This window comes from Orcinus orca, chromosome 10 (genome assembly GCF_937001465.1).
Source record: "Orcinus orca chromosome 10, mOrcOrc1.1, whole genome shotgun sequence".
In the NCBI taxonomy this organism is placed as follows: Eukaryota; Metazoa; Chordata; class Mammalia; order Artiodactyla; family Delphinidae; genus Orcinus; species Orcinus orca.
Window position 1 is genome coordinate 59,837,296 of NC_064568.1, and position 19,845 is coordinate 59,857,140.

The 19,845-nt window shown below is 35.6% G+C and overlaps 1 protein-coding gene across 2 annotated transcripts in view; it reads right to left on the reverse strand.

Moving 5' to 3' along the window:
* KHDRBS2 (KH RNA binding domain containing, signal transduction associated 2) overlaps nucleotides 1-19,845 on the reverse strand; it is a 728,302-nt gene that overhangs the window by 35,891 nt on the left and 672,566 nt on the right. The window contains exon 9 of one of the 2 annotated variants that reach the window (XM_049715491.1): nucleotides 4,407-4,467. In XM_049715491.1, the coding sequence (XP_049571448.1) occupies nucleotides 4,439-4,467 (29 nt within the window). In that variant the 3' untranslated portion in view covers nucleotides 4,407-4,438. Of the gene's footprint in view, nucleotides 1-4,406; nucleotides 4,468-5,469; nucleotides 6,554-19,845 lie in introns of those variants that run through there. The other variant, XM_033424357.2, reaches the window with a different exon arrangement.

Consider the following 19,845-nt stretch of genomic DNA (forward strand, 5'->3'; position numbering starts at 1 on the left):
ATGAATCAGACAACTTCCTCTCCTATTTTCTCAATTTCTCTCACAGTAAAGTGTAAGAGACTGAGATATAGAACAGCATATCAAGAAGAGTGACATTATTACCCACTGTAAATAATCTTTTGAGTACCAATTAATCAATTCTAAGTAAAGAGACTAGAAAATTAATCTTCATGATGGATATTGAAGACCCATGCCTGCCAGTCAACAAGAACAACTATCTTACTGTTAACTCAGATATGTTAATAGAAAACTAGAATGTTCAGGAAAATGCCACACATTATATTGACAACAGGAAATGCTTTGTTTTAAAATATTTAACATTGAGTGATAGCCTCACTTTGTGTTCTTAACACATGACTGCATGGTTTATACAAAGATATTTCTGATTTGGATTGACTCTCATACTTTAAAGCAGAGTTCTGATTTACAGACTGAAGAATAAAAGCCTGAAATTTCTTTTATGCTTATTTAACCACATGAGGGTTTTTTAATGTTAAAATAGAACTTAGATTATAAATGAATCCATTTGTTTTACAAAAGACTGTAGCATTCACCTCTATTTTCTATAATGGAACTTTTGGCAGAATGACAAATTTGAGGAAAGATCAAAGTAGATGAACTTCAAGCTAAAATACTTTATCATATATATATATATATATATATATATATATATATATATAAGTTAGGATTCATCAAGTTGCTACAGAACAGAAATTATGCTATGGCTACCTGAGATTTTAGATTCACTTTTTTTAAATATATCTTTATTGGAGTATAATTGCTTCACAATGCTATGTTAGTTTCTGTTGTACAACAAAGTGAATCAGCCACATGCATTCATATATCCCCATATCCCTTCCCTCTTGAGCCTCCCTCCCACCTTCCCTATCCCACCGCTCTAGGTTGTTGCAAAGCACCGAGCTGATCTCCCTGTGCTATGAGTCAAATTCATTAAAAGTTGGAAATCATGATAGCATTTTGGAAAATGTATGGGTTATAAAATTTTGTTTTAAATATTGGTTTTCCTATATACTAGTAGTGTGACATTAGCTAAGCCTCTGAACTTCAACTTCCTCTTCTATAAAACAGGGTTAACTGTGCTTCCTTTGAAAGCTTGTTGTAAGGATTACAGGGGTTCCATGTACGTCTTTATGTGAAAATTCTAGTACCTTGCCTGGTATGTATGCTCAGAAAACTGATGGCTTCATTATTACTATTGTTATTATTCTTTGGCCTCATACAGAACACAAATAATGTAATCAGTTTTGTAAATTACCATTCAATTGGATATTTGCAATTATTCACTGCATTATTTTTTGCAGTAAAAATTAAACCTTTCAATGGAATCTGCAAGAGTGGCAAACAGATGTTTTCAGTTAACAGTTTTTTGATATTGAAAAAATACTTGATATTCAACCAACTTGACAGATTACTGATCACTGTTTTGTATTCCCTTTAAAACCCCCAAAAGTAGGCAAACTTCTATATTACATTAACCAAGAGACACAGAGATAAAGATATAAAGAAAATGCTATATAATTAAAGGGTTACATTTTTAAGGGACATTTGTGGTTTCAAAGTATAAGCCTATATACTTTTAAGTGAAAAACTAAAGAAACAAGAGTAATATTTTAATAATATAGTTTAAAAAGCAATTTCCTTTAAAGGAATTCATGAAAACCTTTAACATGTCATTCAGTGACAAATTTAGTTAAAAACTGTTAGTGCTTCAATTGTTATTAAGCTAAATGGCCTTAGTTCCATTAATATACAGAAAGTGAAAATTATCTAAATACTAAAAATAAGACCTAAAAGTACTATTTGGTCTCATAAATGGCATCAAACTGGATCTGATTTAATCATACTGGAGTGTAATAAAACTTTTTTTGGACATATATAAGCAGGCATAAAGACTTTCTTACTCACTAATGTCTACTGTCCAAACTAGTGACCTTTGTTGAGTTCCCTGTTGTCATAGGATCATTATAGTATACCAAGAGCTACAGCATTATCTGAAAGAATGTCTGGAGTATGCACACGAATAACGTCAACTGCAATTTAAAAACCTTATGCCATGTAACTTGCACAGGTGAATGTCAGAAATGAGAATATCTATACAGACACTGGCTCTAGAATTGCCATGGTACCTGTTTCTGCCATCTTTGGGAGCCAGCATTTTGAAATTAGTTAGAGGGGACATGATTTCATGAAGGGATCCAATGGGACCAGTGTCACTGACAAGAGAAGAAAGCTCCCTCCAATTGAGCAAATGTTCACTGTTGGGGCCACACTGAACAGTTTTCATCCTATCAAAGGTTTCTGCTGAGAGGCCACTAACTTTGGGAAATTCTCATTCCCTGTTGCCAGAGAAACCTACTGTATTCACTTCTGATTATTTTATGAGTTGGGAAAGTTATGAAATAAATGACTGCAATGTATACATAATTATATTTTTCTATACCTCAACTTGATTTCAATCTCAAGTCCCCATACTGCCAGTGGAGAAAAATTATCTCAGCCAGTTCAGATTAATTTTGGTCACGGGTTCCCTTGTCAACTCAGGAATTTATTTTCCTCCTCTCTTCTTTTCTGGGTTGGATTTAAATTTTGGAGGTGTTGGTAGCAGGGAGCAGCTGATCTTCTCACCTCTCCACATATATGTCTGCATTCTGGTCAGTGTTGGTCCGAGCTGATGCTACTGCTCTCTCCCCTGGCTTCCTGCAGAGGTGACTGTGAGTGGTTCTCTGCCACATCTGCTCCACTCGTGCCAGCGTGGAAAAACATTCTATAAAAGCATTTTTTCTACAGGATTTCACCTAGAACACACTGAGGTGGGGGAATTCAGTGAAGCCTCCCCAGGCTCCACTTTAGACAAATATTCCCTCTGTGTTCTAAACCTATGGGAGGCTTTTACTGGATAATTGATTTAGTGTACAGACTCAGACTCAAGACCACACTAATGTCTTACACTAATATCTTAGATATTGTTACCTCTTGAACTTTCTTCTCAGCCTGAACAATGTTTATCTTGTAGATATATGGAGGCAGGTGGACAGGAGTCTTTATTTATTTTTTGATAGGAGTCTTTTAAATCTACCGTTTTGTGTCCTACTCAGAACCTACTCAAAACACAAGCTTCTGAAACTCAAAATCCCCTTTCTCACAAATCGTGGTTATTGAACTTCAAAAACTCTTAATTTAAACTCAATAGCCAAGAATGTTCTCTTCTCTTATTCAGCACTGGTGTTTCTGCTGTGATAGCCCTGCCCTGAGTTAATGCATTGAAAGATTGAGTCTGAATGGTGAGAGACCCATGGGTTATAAAGCAACAATAACAGAAATGATAAAATAATTACAATGGACACAAAAACTTATAGATTAATGTATCAAAATAGTAACAAACTGTGAGTGATTTCTCTGTCATTGCTATACAAGATCAAGCTTATTTTTTAAAATGATCAAAGGAGAATAGTAAGCAGGATACCTGGATTACAGGTTTTTTCTCCCCTTGGAGCCTGCTTCCTGAACTGTTTGGACTCCAAGACCTGACTCAGCCTGTTCTCTTGCCCAGGCGGCCCTCCCCTCCACCTCCATGCATAGGCTGCTCCTCTCAGTCCATGGTTCCCTCAGTCTCTGGCCTCCCTGTAGTCATGAGGAATCTCCAGGCTCTCTCATCTCTCTCCTACGGCATTTGTTTAACTCTACACTGTATTAGGGATATCTGTGTAGTGATAAGAGGACCAGACCTAGAAGGAGAAAACTTGGATTTTATCCCTGTTTCAAACATCCTGGCAAGACTATTTCAATTCTCAAGTCTGTCTGTGGATCTCATAACTGCCCTTGCATTGTTGTAAGTCTGAGGTTTATTGGCTAAAGTTTTCAACTCCTTGTGTATAGAAATCAAGTCTCAATTTCCAGTAGTGCTTTGTACTTAGTAAATATTTGCTGAATCAAATAGAATGGCAGATGAGAAACAAGGAATTTACTGATAAATCTAATGGGATAAATGGGGAAAATAATGATAAGTTTATTTTAGTTGACTAAATAAATATCATCTTATTGACAGAGGGCAGTCAACAATTGTGATTTCCTTTTCTTATGTCTGCAGAATAAAAGTTTTAATACTCTTTCTCTGCACAATTAAGAAGAGGTAATATATAGTAGTTCATTGCAAGGAAAAGGGCTGCAGATTAACTATGAATTCACCTTTCTGAATAAGCTCAGAAAGCCTTGCCAGGTAAACACCAAGTTAGATCACTTTCTTTAAAAGAAGATACAAACAACTCAGTTTCTAGACAACAATCTAAACCTTTTTAGTATTTCAACAAGTGGCATTTGGTGTTTTAGCTTACTACATAGCTTCATGTTGCTAAAGATTATCTATGTCAAGATAAAAATAAGCTTACCTCTCTCATTCTTAGCCCATCACACCTGCTATTCAATTATGTGCTCTTTGCTTGTGGGTACCTGAAATAGTAAGAAAGAATAGAACACAAATTAAATATAACTCAATAGCATTTTGTGAAAGGCAAATATTACAAATTTAATTGATGACAGACACACACTTCATAAAACTATTAGCATGCAACTCCAGCTGCAAAAACTGAACAACAATATGCCTAAACTGTTTAGCAGCAAAAAAGTAAACCAATTACATTGACAAAAGCCACCATAAACAAAAAACTGTATTTAAAAGATGAACAGTTTTGGCATTCATCCCTACCATCGAGTCTTTCACATTCTTTTTTCCATCAAAATTTAGCTTACGTTTGATGTTAGCAAGAATTGCATTACTATTATTGCTAATTTTAGTTCTGTTTATTACCTTGAGGGTTATATATTGTAAAATAATTTTGGTGCCTCTAGTTAATGTTAATTAGTTGTTTTAATAACCTATAGACCTATTTGTTATGTTTTTGTAGGTTTACTTTTTTAACTATCAGGAACTTAATAACTGAGAATATTTAACATTACTGTTGCATAAGCAAAATTACAGAGTTACTATTAGTGTTACCTGTTTAACGTTTAGTCATCCTTTGAGTCCTGCGACATATTTCCTTAACAATCATCAGCCATCAAGTCTGATAGTCTCAAAAGAATTATCAGCCCTCTAAACTGCCTTCAAGGGCGGTGATATTTAGCACTGAAAATTACAAATAAAGTTTTTGAGGTTGAATAGCAACAACTGGCCAGTGACACTGATGATTTGTTTGTCAAAACAAATTGTTATAAACTACGCAAATGAAGTCCACACACTCCTTTGAGTGAAAATAAAGTGAATCTACACAATGCTTACATGTTGGATGGGATATTTAATGTGCGGGAAACTCAAAGGTTGAAGAACTAGGCATTTAGACAGTGGTAAGTGGTAATCTTACCTCTTTATACTCCATTACTCTTTCTCACGAGAGACATGCTAATGCAAACAAGTCAACCAGAATTTGTGTTTAGCAAGATAAAGCTTAGAGGATAGTTTAAAATCCATTTATTATTCTAAATCCATTTTTTTCCATTAACATGTTATACATTAGTGTTTACTAACCATGATTCATGTAACAGTTTAGTTTGTTAACTTTTAAATTATTTAACAACCATAAGTTATTAATACACTTTTAAAGTATTACACAAATATCTTAAAACAGGCTTGGGTTCATTTTTGTAATTTTTAAATAGAAAACATTTTAGGCATCTCTTGAAAAAGAAATAAAGCAGGCATTTAAAGCTAGAAAACAAGTAATTCCAAATTTAGGTTTTACAAAAGTTTTCAGCTTTATTGACAAATTATGGCAAACATATTTGACAAAGTGTGGTTTCCTATTTAGAGAAGCTTACACATGGAACTTTATGTGTGTGTGTTTTTCTTTTTTAACAAATACAGGTTAAAACACTAAACAAATTCAGTTAGCTACATACATACAGTAGCTGCTTGTTTTCAACCCCATTAAAACAGCATTTAAAATTAAATTTACAAATTTAATATCGAACAGCTTCAACTAACAGTTATTAAAAGACAGGTTAAAACATCTTATCTACAACTTTATTATAGCTAGTTCAAATATCGTGTTACAGTTTTTTAGCAACCCTAAACAAAGTTTTTGCTAGTTGTTAAGACTCAAAATCTGTTAACAGATTCATGCTCTTTCTTTAAAAAAAAAAAGAGAGAGAAAAAAATGATTACACACAACAATGAAAACAACCAAGAGAATATCATCCTACTGAATGGTTTATAGACAATGCTTGCCAATGCTTCTTTTAGTCTGTTTCATAAAATAATACTAGTGTCAGTGTCACGCCAACAGTATCAGGGAAATACAACAAATATATGGGAGCAACCATGAGCAGTTATCCCTAGAATAGGAACAAAAAAAAGGACTATTACTTGTCATGTTGCTGTTTATGTGGAGACCACAGGCTATGAATTGTCTTTGAGGTGAGGTCACAGGCGAGGAGAACCCTCAGTATCTACTATAGGGGTGCTCCCTGTATCCCCCTCGGGCTGACCTTGGTGGTGGTGCCTTCAGGCTGGAGCGGGTCATGGCCCATTCTTCTGGTGCTATGAACAAGAGAAAGACAGTAGCATTCACTTGGCTTCACAGTTATCAAAAACAGTTGTTTAAGATGCAATAGCCGAAAAGAGAATAAAGGATCTTAACACTGAGGGCTCTAGACTTACTACATTTTCCATATGGTGAGATCATACAAAAAAGTATATATTTTGAAATACAGCCACTTGGAATTAAACTTGCAGGGCATTTTTCAAAGCAGAGAAAGTTAAAGTCCATTTATTATGTGTTAAATAGAAAGAAGAACATCAAGGTAAACCGCCCCTCCCTAATCCTTTGCACAGACTCCTAAAAGAAACTGGATATAGGAAACCAGTGGTTCTCAGCCCTTGATTAACATAGAAACTCTACAGGGTGAGACCTAGGGTTTGGTATTTTTTCAGTGCTTGCCTAGATGACTCAGCGTCCAGTGTTGAGGTTCATTGTGCTAAACTATCCAAGTCAGTGAGACAGAAGAGGATATGGAGTAGCAAAATCAGTAAAGAAAAATCTATCAGTTTTTTGAAAAACAAGTTGGAAAATAAAGACGTATTAGTACACTAGGAAAATTCCTCATTTACCTGTTAATCTGACTTCCAGTAACCTCAATGCTCTGGGACCTGGCCAACAGACAAGAAACAAGCAGCCAACCTTTTGAGTGTTGTGGAAAATAGCTTTCTTAAAGTCTATGTATGCAGAAGGGAAATGTAGTGCTCCTTCAAAGGGCCAAGTGGTTTATGGTGACTTAAGTGGTTCCAGAAACTAGGTTATCTGGGTCTTTCAATCAGAAAGAATTCAGTTCTTCATTAGAAAGCAGATTTTATGCATTGGGCTATGGAGGGAGGAAGTATGGATATAAGAAAAGGGATTACTAGAAGTAGACAAACTGACATTGATAGCTGGTGTACAAGGTGGTGGTAATGGAAGTAACTGTAAAATCACTGCAGATTGAGGCCACTGATGTAGGGCATATGCCCCTGGATAGTTCAAGTGCCTCTAAGAATGTTTTTAGCAAAAACAATAAGAAAAATTTAAATTATACTTACTATACTATAAGGAAAGGAATAATGATCTATAATATAGAAAAATGAACAAAAGTTAGATCAATATAGGGGAAAATAGCATTAAAGGGTGAACATTAGGTTTCTGAGGATATCCTTCAACAGGATACTTTTATTACAAGTGATATCTGATGATAAATGAAAAATTACATCTCTTTCACTATTTAAGGTACATGCTTATGATTATTTCAATATATGATAGGACACAAAAGAGAAGTGAGATCCTAAATAAATATGAGACGTGTTACCTTCAGTCAGAATACAGATCTACTTAGATCAGGGGTTGGCAAACTAAGGCCTTTGAGCCAAATTTGGCCAGCCGCCTGTTTTCGTAAATGAAGTTTTACTTGAATACAGGTACGCTTACTTATTAACATATTGTATGTGGCTGCCTTCACTCTACAAAGGAAGACTTGAGTAATTGTAACAGAGACCATACTGCCTGCAAAGCCTGAAGTATTTACACTCTGGGCTTTTACAAGAAAGGTTTACAGGACCCGCTCTAGATCATGTTGCCTTTTTTGGGGGGAGATTATAGATGTTGGTCTTTTTCATGTGATCTCTTGAAGACAGCAATTTACCCCTAAGCTGCTAGACTTTCTCAACAGAGACATTTTGGAGAAGAATTTTATGTATGTACTTGACTGGAAATAAAGAAAAGTTTCTCTAATGTACTGGAAGGGAAAATGGATCTTGTTTGAAAGCTAGAAAGTACCTTGTCAGCCTTATATAATATGAATTTTACACTTTGTCTATGAATAATCAAGAATATGTCAGTGCCTTTATCCTCTTGGAGGTAAAATCTACCCCGTTTTGTTACTAATTTTTAGCAAAGGGAATGCACCACTTTTTGCTTCATTTGTTCTAGAGTGTTAAAGATCCCTGGGTTGCAATCTATGGGCTTTAGGAGCTGCAATGATATAGGTTTCAAGTTTTCCCAGGGGATGGAAGTCCTGGATTGTTTCTTAGATCTGAATGTTCCTGTAAAACAGTGAAACAACAGTAGGCAGAGTGACAGCCTTACCTGCCACATTTACCCCCAGATTTGTCAGAACTTTTAAACTGGCATAATCTTGGGGAATTGCCACCAAGCAAATAAATATGCCTAATGAAAACTCACTGACTTGGCTTTATTTGACTTTATCTAAAACTCCAGGGCAGCAAATTGATGGACTAAAACCTTACTTTTTTTTTTTTTTTTTTTTTTTTTTTTGCTGTACGTGGGCCTCTCACTGTTGTGGCCTCTCCCATTGCAGAGCACAGGCTCTGGACACGCAGGCCCAGTGGCCATGGCTAACGGGCCCAGCCACTCCACAGCACGTGGGATCTTCCCAGATGGGGGCACGAGCCCGTGTCCCCTGCATCGGCAGGCGGACTCTCAACCACTGCGCCACCAGGGAAGCCCAAAACCTTACATTTTTAAACTGTTGACCAACATTAAAATGGAGAGTGACACTGTTCACTGCTGTATCCCCAGCACCTGGAAAAATATGCAGTGCATAGCGGATCACATAATCCACTAAATGTGGGAAGTAGGAGGCATAAAGAGCTTCCAATGACAATCTTAAAAGCACTAACAGTTGGGGCTTCCCTAGTGGGGCAGTGGTTGAGAGTCGGCCTGCCGATGCAAGGGACGCGGGTTTGTACCTCGGTCCGGGAGGATCCCACGTGCCGCGGAGCGGCTGGGCCTGTGAGCCACGGCCGCTGAGGCTGCGCGTCCGGAGCCTGTGCTTCGCAACGGGAGAGGCCACAGCAGTGAGAGGCTCGCGTACCGCAAAAACAAAACAAAACAAAACAAAACCACTAACAATTGAGCTGAAGAAATTCAACATTAATTTTAAAAGTTCTATAAATAGGAATCTTATATATTTGTTATGAAGTCAGACTTCTTACTCACGAGGTTTAGTTAGCTAAATATCAAAAGTATTTCACTATTAGATTCAATGAAACAATCATAGCGGAGTCCTATTACAAAAAGTGTTAAAACTTTTTTCATTGCACAAAAATATGCTCTTTCATAACTCTCTATTGGTATGTGAATTAATACTATGCTCTTTCCTCCTTGCTGAAGGCTAGGAAAATGGGAAATACTATTAGCCCAGCATAATAGTGATACTGAGCAGGGCCCTGAGGGGCTCCTGTGCCACAAAAGACACAAAAGCCTTTTGTGTCCCCCATTTGTTTGACTACAAGAAATAGGCTTCATTCAGCCTCCATGGCCTTCACTGAGTTCCAAAGGGCAGATTCAAGCAGTTGTTAATTAGGGAAGGGAGAGGATGCAGAGACAAGGGTGAAATAGTCAAGAGAAACAATAGTGCAGCTTTGGGGCAAGGTCCTAGTTCCCCATCAAGGGATACACACAGCAATATCTTTGAGCTGTTTTGCAGATACTGAAACCCCCACGAGGTGGAAGAAGTTAATAGTTAAAGATGGTATGCTGCCCACAAGCACATAGACCCCAGACCAGTTGGAACCTGAAGGCTGATGATATTGACTCCTACTTACCTCACCACCAACCAATCAGAAGTATGTCCACAAGATGATCACTCCTCTTGGAACCATTACTATAAAACTTCTCATTACCCTCTCCAAGTTGGTACACACAGTTTTGAGGGCATCAGCCAGTTGTTGCCCCCTTTGCCTGGCAAAGTGATAAAGCTATTCTTTTCTACTTCACCCAAAATTTGTCTCTGAGATTTAATTTGGTGTCGGGGTACAGAGGCTGGATTCAGCTTCAGTAGTAACCAAAAAGGCAGCTAAAATGAATTCCTAACCAGGCAAAGTAAGTTTTAGATTTTCTAAGATTCCTTACCATTAGCAGAGGAAATAAAGGATTAATTTCACTTAATTCAGATCTTGGGCCCATTGTTTACATGTTCTCAATAATAATTGAGATCAGGGAAATACTATTTCTATTTGTGCCAAATTTCCTTGGTCTATATTTTTCCTAATATCATAATGTTTATATTTAGACACACATTTAAGTCACCACATTACAATACAAGCCAGCTTCTCTCAGTGAAGTTATGGTCTTTGTGTCTGGACTGGAGAGCACTGACTCGAATGTTTTTCCTTTGTCATGAATCTTATAGTGTGCCATTGAGCTTGTGTGGTCAGCCAATATCCTCACTGCTCACCAGAAGCTCTTGGATTACTTCAGAGATAGAAGTGATTCTTAGAAATCCAGAGGGATTCTAACTTGAGTCCATCATGGAACCTTGCACATAGGAATAGACAAATCATTATAAAGACTTGATGATGGGAATTCTCTAAAATGTGAAGTTATAAAGGCCCAGGAATGGACTTAGAATTTATCTGTCTTCTTGGGCTTCAACTATTCAGCAAAGTGTATTTAAATGTTTTGGGACTTCATACAAATTTTGGAGTCCTGGCCAATTGTTTCTATTCCCATGAAGGACGTCATTAAAGAAATCATTACAAACAATAAGGTTTAGAGATATTTCTTTTTACTTTCGGAAAATGATGAAGTAAGATTCTCTCAGTATCAGGATGATTGTCATCTGAGAGACACTAGGTAGTCTATGCATGTAAACAGAGCAAATAAATACATTATTCCTTAGAGAAGGTGCAAAATAACTGTTTGTCAAATTGGAAATTACTGGAATGGTTTACAGAATTGTGGATCTGGAAAAAGCAAATGAAGATATGAAAAATAGAGTTCAACTGACTTGATTGAATTTCCAATTCTGGGTTTCCCAATCCAGATTTTAATGTGCCATATGGTATATGAATAGGAAGGAAAGGGGTCAAATAAAACATTCATTAGATAACATTTTCTTGTTTTTTCTTCACTAAAGATCTCCTATACCAGTCCTTGTATTAAACCCTGCATATGAAGATAGTTTAAGGAGCCTTAAGGAGATCACAGGACAACACTAACATGAAATGTCATAGATTATAGCACAATTGTAACTGATATTTGAAGAAAATGCTGAGGAAAGCGTACAGAAGGGAGCTACTAACTTCCATCATTCAATTGAACTTGGATAGAACTCTAACACTGAATCATTTCAAAGAAGTAATTTTCTGAGCAAATATATGGCATAACTAAGAATTCAGGTACTGTTTAACCTATTTAGGAGAACTCACATTCTTTAGAAACTTTCCTGTATTATTTTGTATCATCTGGTCTGGTTTTTTAAACTGGATTCTAAGATCTATGAAAGGAAAGACTTTCTACAGTGACAAAGAAGTAGTAAGGACACCATAAATACTTGTAAGCTACATATAAATAAATGATGTTATTAACTAAAAAGGAATTTAAAAATCAATTATGTAAAATAAGTAAAACAGGACTCATTCAGAAACACATTGTTAGAATTAGGTTATAGTGTTTTATATATTTGAAATATATCAATATTTCTTTTAAAAAATTATCCCATCTCTGTTTTTTTAAACTCAGACTGATTTTTTTACCCAGTTGATTCAAGTTTTACGGAATGCATAGTGTGTAATCTCCATTACATGCTAATAAGCATCATTGAGGAACATTTTATTTTGATAAAGTGGTGTAAATTACCCAGGTAACTCTTCTTGTGCATTAAATGTTACTCTAGTGACTTAAAAAGCTATTGCATTTCAAATATTCTGTTCTCAGCAGAATCAGGACTATTAAGTGGCATTTATATCTCAATGTTCTCTCATTCCTGCCATGGGACTAGATACTTTGGGGAGCATTCAGAGTGGGAAAGAAAAATCTTGATGATTTTTAAACTTGCAAAATGGTGTTCTCTGAGTGCTCCAGAGATACTATAAACATTGAGGTTGTTGGGGGCGAAAAAATGAAGCACAAGAACAAGGCACCAATTTATGAAAAGTCAGCATTATTTATCTGGAAAGTAAACTTTTAATGCTTATCTATCTCTCTGGAAGTAGGTTTAACATGCCACCTTCAAAATAAACTAACTTTAGAGAATAGTTCAGAAAGGATATGGGGTGTCATAAAGATTACCGAGGACATAGCTCTTATGCTCACACTTTGCTAGACCTAGATAGCTAGTTATTTATATTTCTGAGATCTGAAAAAGAATCTCAAAAAAATTTTTTAAATCACACTACAACAAAAAAGGACAGCTCTTGCTATTTATTTTTGGTATACTGTAAACCAATTTGCAAAAAACACAACTAATGTAAGAAATCTAAATTAATCTCTACTATTACAAGCCACTAGTGTCTTTGGTTTTAATCATTTAAGAGCATTACAACAGGTTGATTAACGTTCACACTGGCTCTGAGCCACTCAGTTTGTTGGGCTCAGGTTTCTCATTTCTTAGAAAAATATCTTTCTATTTAAAAGCATATTTCAAATATTTAAGTACATGTTGCTTTATGGCTATTTATTCCCAAAGGGAATATGTTAGATTAGATGTTTTGTAGTTGCTGTTGTAACTCACTAAAATAACAATGTCCATTTTCTTTAATTTTAAAATACCTATCCTACCTCAAAAATGAAGATACTTCTAGGTGTCAAGCATACTGCTAGGCATTTTATGTGTATTATTAGCTAATAAAATTTTCTTCCAAGATGGGTGCTAATGTTGTCTTCTTTTTAAAGATGAGAAAACTATAGCTCAGAAAGTTTAGTTGTTGGGAAAGCCCAGAATTTTTATTTGTAATTGTCTCACCATCTTTCCACTATCCTTTTCATCTGAAAGAAGCTGCTGATTTCCACTCTTTTTCCTTTTCTTTTCTTGGTTAGAAAATAAGACAATTTATTTTACTCCCTTCTGATTATATAATAATTGGTGATGCCAGGACTTTTCTGGTGGGGCAGTGGATAAGAATCTACTTACCAATGCAGGGGACATGGGTTCAATCCCTGGTCCTGGAAGATCCCACGTGCCACAGAGATACTAAGCCTATGCACCACAACTACTGAGCCTGTGCACCTAGAGCCTGTGCTCCAGAAGAGAAGCCACCGTAAGGAGAAGCCCAAGCACCGCAATGAAGACCCAACACAGCCAAAAGTAAATAAAATTAAATCTTAAAAAATAATAATAATAATAGTTGGTGATTCCAACAACAAACAATTGATTAGCTAAATCAGGAGATTGTAGCTTTAATTTTGTTAGCAAAAATGTAGGCTGCTTGAAGTGAATTTGCTAAGGTGCAAATCTAAGTGTTTAAAGTGGAAGGCAGGGTTAACTGATCTGCTCTGAGCATCTTTAGATATTAATGGAATATTAGAACCTAATGGTTCAACAATTTCATCCACACAATTTGTATTGTCACTATATGTAATTGCAGAGTTTATTGTTTTAAGATGCAAAGGGTAAAACAGAATAGTACTGAAGGAGAAATATGGATGATCAACATTTCTTTTCAGAGATGAACATAATGAGTTATGTTCTAAGAAGAGTGAAATTTCAGTTCTCTATCATTTATACTCTCTGAAAATTCAGGCAGCATCTGGGAAGCAATTACAGCTATTACCACTGTCACGAATTTTTAATTAGACATTCCCTGTTAGAAACAAGTAACACTTGAGATAACCCATTTAGAGAATAATAAAGGACTGTACTCCATTCCCAACTCTGGAGTTTTAAGACACACATGACAGGTACTCAGTAATTACTTATTGAATAAATTAATTAAATTTAAATATTTTACATCTTCATTTTGTACACAAAAAGAAGTTGTAGACCTCCCTCAGATGGATCCCTTCAGTTTGAATGGAAGTCCTATGAGTCCTATAGCCAGGAATGCTTTTGAGTTCTAGTTCTGCCTCTTTCTTGTTGAAAGGCCTCTTTGGCAAGTCAGCAAGTCTCTTCATCTACATACTGATGGCACATTTTAATTGTCAGAAACTATTCTGAGCTTCTGACATGCATATCTAAATGCCTGTGGGATATCTCCTCAAGTTTCTCAAACTCAACTTTTTCAAAATTAAACATCTTTTTCTCCATGCTACTTAATACTCTAAGTTTCGTATTTCAGTGAATAAGGCTATTACCTACAACTTACCTAGTTATACATCGAAAACCCTTGGCATCTTCTCAATTTTACTCAGTAGATCTAAGCAATAATAAAGTTTTTCTTTTCTTCCTTAATATGTGTTTCACTCACTCATTTCTTCCTATCTCCACTAATCCTATTCCCTGGCAAGCCATTATCCTCTTTGCCTAGAGAACTCAGCTACCTTGTTATCTTTTGTGTTTTTCTATGATTTTAAGCATATATACATATATATGTATATATATGCCATAATGTATATATGTTCTATTGTACATATACATATATATATTCCCTACTGTGTGTGTGTATATACATGTGTGTGTATGTATACATTCCCTACTCTTCTCCACCTTCTTGAGAGAGGAACTTGTCCAAATGCAATTGATTAGGCTTGTTCACTTGCTCTTGTAGCGTACTCAAGATCAGTCCAAATTTTTTAACAAGGAATTCCACACAAGGCCTAACATGGTCTGAACCTTGACTTCATTTTAGACATTAGAGTTGATGACTGGTGATCATCTAAAGTACAAGTATTCTATGTTGTTTATTGAAAAAAATTCTTGTGTTTCAAAACACAAGTAATGTTGCTGATAAATTTAAGACTTCAAAATCTTTCTCAAAAGGAAGGTCATCTTATTTTTGCATGGAAATGGACCAATTAGGAGAAGGAACCAGTAAAACAAACCAGTTTAAGGTTTCAAGTACAAAAGACCCAAACTTTAGATACCTGTTAAATTTTGGCAAATTAATGATTTTACACTGTTTAACATACTGAGAAAAACTTACATTTTCCCTAACAATGAGTAAATACTTATGGATTAGATTTTTTGATCACTCACTATTTTGATTCATTTTAAGAATGATGATGTTTTCTGGTAGTGCTCCCACAAGCCAGAGATGGGTTTGGTCATTGGGACTTTTGAAGTGCTTCTCTTGGTTACTGGGGAACTTGTCCTAAATACCAAAATTTTCCTCAGAGTGGTGAGATCCATTTTAGTCCTTGAAGATGTTCTTAGGTGAAGTCCCTAAGTGGCTTTTGAAAGTATGTATTTCCAACCAGCTATATGGACCATGAAACAAATAAAATCTATCTCCAAAGTCCAAACTTAACATAAACAACAAATATGAATGTTTAAAATGTGGTACATATTGAAAATATAAATGGGTAAATTCAGAAAGACAGTTGATAAATATATGAATAATCTATAATGAGGAACATTGTAGAAACTTTGAGAAAAAATTCTGAAATACATTTGTGGCCCAATAGTTCGTGCTTGATATTTCTCTATTAACTTAAATTCAGCACAATGGAATGTGTGTCTGTGGCCATGGCTGGTTTTTATAATATGAGAATTAAATCCTCTTCCAGTTTCTTTTTTCAGTCTAGATATGGAAATCCTGGGGCATTTTTCTTAACTTTACTGCATTTTTATACATACCCTTGTTTAGTACCCACAAACTTACTTCATGTATATACCTAATTTCCAAATAACAGTGTGGTTTTGCAATTTTATCTTCTGTGACTAAGATTAAGTTATTTGAACTACTGCTATTCTGTAAGCTCCAGGAGGGTTAAAAAAATGCCCAACAAACTTAAGGCTGTGCCAAGAAAGCATTCCAAGTAGTTTAACATGCAATGAGTGTTTTTTACAAGCTTGTATGTTACCAGGTGAGGCCACCACAATTTGAAATAAGACTCACACTGTAATTTAAATATGCTGTGATTAGTATAACACTCCTCTCTTTGGTGGTGGTGCTATTTATTTTTATTTTACTTTTTTAATTTATTTTTTTATTTTTTATTTTATATTGGAATATAGTTGATTTACAATATTGTGTTAGTTTCAGGTGTACAGCAAAGAGATTCAGTTAAATGTATACATATATCTATTATTTTTCAAATTCTTTTCCCATTTAGGTTGCTACATAATATTGAGCAGAGTTCTCTTTGCTATACAGTAGGTCCTTATTGGTCATCCATTTAAAATATAGCAATGTGTACATATTAATCCCAAACTCCCTAACTATCCCTCCCCGTCACCCATCCCTCTGGTAACCATAAGTTCACTCTCTAAGGCTATGAATCTGTTTCTATTTTGTAAAAAATTCATTTTTATCATTTTTTTAGATTCTGCATATAAGTGATATCATACAATATTTCTCTTTCTCTGCTGGACTTACTTCACTCAATGTGACAATCTCTAGGTCCATCCATGTTGCTGCAAATGGCATTATGTCATTGTTTTTAATGGCTGAGTAATATTCCATTGAATGTATGTACCACATCTTCTTTCTCCATTTCTCTGTTGATGGATATTTAAGTTGCTTCCATGTCTTGGCTATTGTAAAGAGTGCTGCAGTGAACATTGGGGTGCATATATCTTTTCAGACCATGTTTTCCTCTGGATACATGTTGAGGAGTGGGATTGCAGGGTCATATGGTAGTTGTATTTTTAGTTTCTTAAGGAACCTCCATACTGTTTTCCATAGTGGCCACACCAATTTACATTCCCACCAACAGTGTAGGAGGGTCCCCTTTGCTCCACACTCTCTCCAGCATTTGTTGTTTGTGGATCTTTTGATGATAGCCATTTTGCTGGGGTTAGGTGATATCTCATTGCAGTTTTGATTTGCATTTCTCTAATAATTAGTGATACTGAACATCTTTTCATTTGCCTCTAGGCCCTCTGTATGTCTTCTTTGGAGAAATGTCTATTTAGGTCTTCTGCCAGTTTTTGATTGAGGTGTTTGTATTTATGATATTAAGTTGCATGAGCTGTTTGTAAATTTTGGAGACAAATCCCTTGTCGGTCACATCATTTGCAAATATTTTCTTTCATTCTGTGGGTTGTCTCTTCGTTTTGTTTATGGTTTCCTTTGCTGTGCAAAAGCTTTTGAGTTTACTTAGGTCCCATTTGTTTATTTTTGTTTTTATTTCCATTACTCTGGGAGACAGATCAAAAAAGATATTGCTGCGATTTATGTCAGAGAGTCTTTTTCCAATGTTTTCCTCTAAGAGTTTTACAGTATCTGGTCTCACATTTAGGTCTTTAATCCATTTTGAGTTTATTTTTGTGTATGGTGTTAAAGAATGTTCTAATTTCATTTTTTACATATAGCTGTCCAGTTCTTCCAGCACCATTTATTGAGGAGACTGTCTTTCTTCCATTGTATAGTCTTGCTTCCTTTATTGTAGATTAATTTACCTTAGGGCATGGGTTTATTTCTGGGCTTTCTGTCCTTTTCCATTTTTGTGCCAGTACCATACTGTTTTGATGACTATAGCTTTGTAGTGTAGTCTGAAGTCAGAGAACCAGATTCATGCAGCTCCATTTTTCTTTCTCAAGATTGCTTTGGCTATTCAGGGTCTTTTGTGTCTCCATACAAGTTTTAAGATTTTTTGTTCTGGTTCTGTCAAAAAATGTCATCGGTAATTTGATACGGATTGCATTGAATCTGTAGACTGCCTTGGATCGAATAGTCATTTTGACAATACTGATTCTTCCAATCCAAAAACATGGTGTATCTTTCCATCTGTTTGTGCCATTTTCGATTTCTTTCATCAGTGTCTTATAGTTTTTGGAGTACAGGTCTTTCGTCTCCTTAGGCAAGTTTATTCCTAGGTATTTTATTCTTTTTGTTGTGATTCTTTTGTTTCCTATTGAAACAAACAATAGAATTGTTTCTTGAATTTCTCTTTCTGATCTTTTATTGATTTTGTACAGAAATGTAACAGATTTTTGCATGTTAATTTTGTATCCTGCAACATTATCAAATTCATTGATGAACTCTAGTACTTTACTGGTAGCATCTTTAGGATTTTCTATGCATTGGATCATGTCATCTGCAAACAGTGACAGTTTTACTTCTTTTCCAATTTGGATTCTCTTTACTTCCTTTTCTTCTCTGATTGCCAGGGCTAGGACTTCCAAAATTATGTTGAATAAAAGTGGTGAGAGTTGGGCTTCCCTGGTGGCACAGTGGTTGAGAGTCCGCCTGCTGATGCAGGGGACACGGGTTCGTGCCCCGGTCCAGGAGGAACTCACATGCCGTGGAGTGGTTGGGCCCGTGAACCATGGCTGCTGAGCCTGCGTGTCTGGAGCCTGTGCTCCGCAACAGGAGAGGCCACAACAGTGAGAGGCCCGCGTACCGCAAAAAAAAAAAAAAAAAAAAAGTGGTGAGAGTGGACATCCTTGTCTTGTTCCCGATCTTGGAGGAAATGCTTTCAGCTTTTCACTGTTGAGTATGATGTTAGCTGTAGGTTTGTCATATGTGACCTTTATTACATTGAGGTAAGTCCCCTCTATGTCCACTTTCTGGAGAGTTTTTATCATACATGAGTGTTGAATTTTGTCAAAAGCTTTTTCTGCATCTATTAAGATGATCAAATGGTTTTTATTCTTTGATTTGTTGATATGGTGTATCACACTGATTTCTGGTTATTGTAAAATTCTTGCATCACTGAGATAAATCCCATTTGATCATGGTGTATAACACTTTTAATGTATTGTTGGATTCAGATTGTTAGTATTTTGTTGAGGATTTTTGTGTGTATGTTCATCAGTGATATTGGCATGTAATTTTCTTTTTTTGTGGTACCTTTGTCTGGCTTTGGTATCAGGGTAAATGTGGCTCATAGAATGAGTTTGGGAGTTTTCCTTCCTCTGCAATTTTTTGGAACAGTTTCAGAAGGATGTGTGTTAACTCTTCTCTAAACGTTTGATAAAATTTCCCTGTGAAGTCATCTAGTCCTGGACTTTTGTTTGTAGGGAGTTTTAAAATCACAGTTTCAATTACAGTGCTTGTGAATTGTCTGTTCATATATTCTCTTTCTTCCTGGTTCAGTCTTGGGAGATTGTACCTTTCTAAGAATCTGTCCATTTCTTCCAGGTTGTCTGTTTTATTAGCATACAGTTGCTCATAGTATTCTCTTATAATCCTTTGTATTTCTGTGGTGTCTGTAGTAACTTCTCTTTTTTCATTTCTAATTTTATTGATTTGAGTCCTCTCCTTTTTTTTCTTGAGTCTAGCTATAAGTTTATCAATTTTCTTTATCTTTTCAAAGAACCAGCTTTTAGTTTCACTGATCTTTGTTACTGTTTTCTTCACCTCAATTTATTTCTGCTCTGATCTTTATGATTTCTTTCCTTCTACTAACTAGTTTTTGCTTGTTCTTTCTCTAGTTGCTTTAGGTGTAAGTTTAGGTTGTTTATTTGAGACTTTTCTTCTTTCCTGAGGTAAGATTTTATTGCTATAGACTTCCCTCT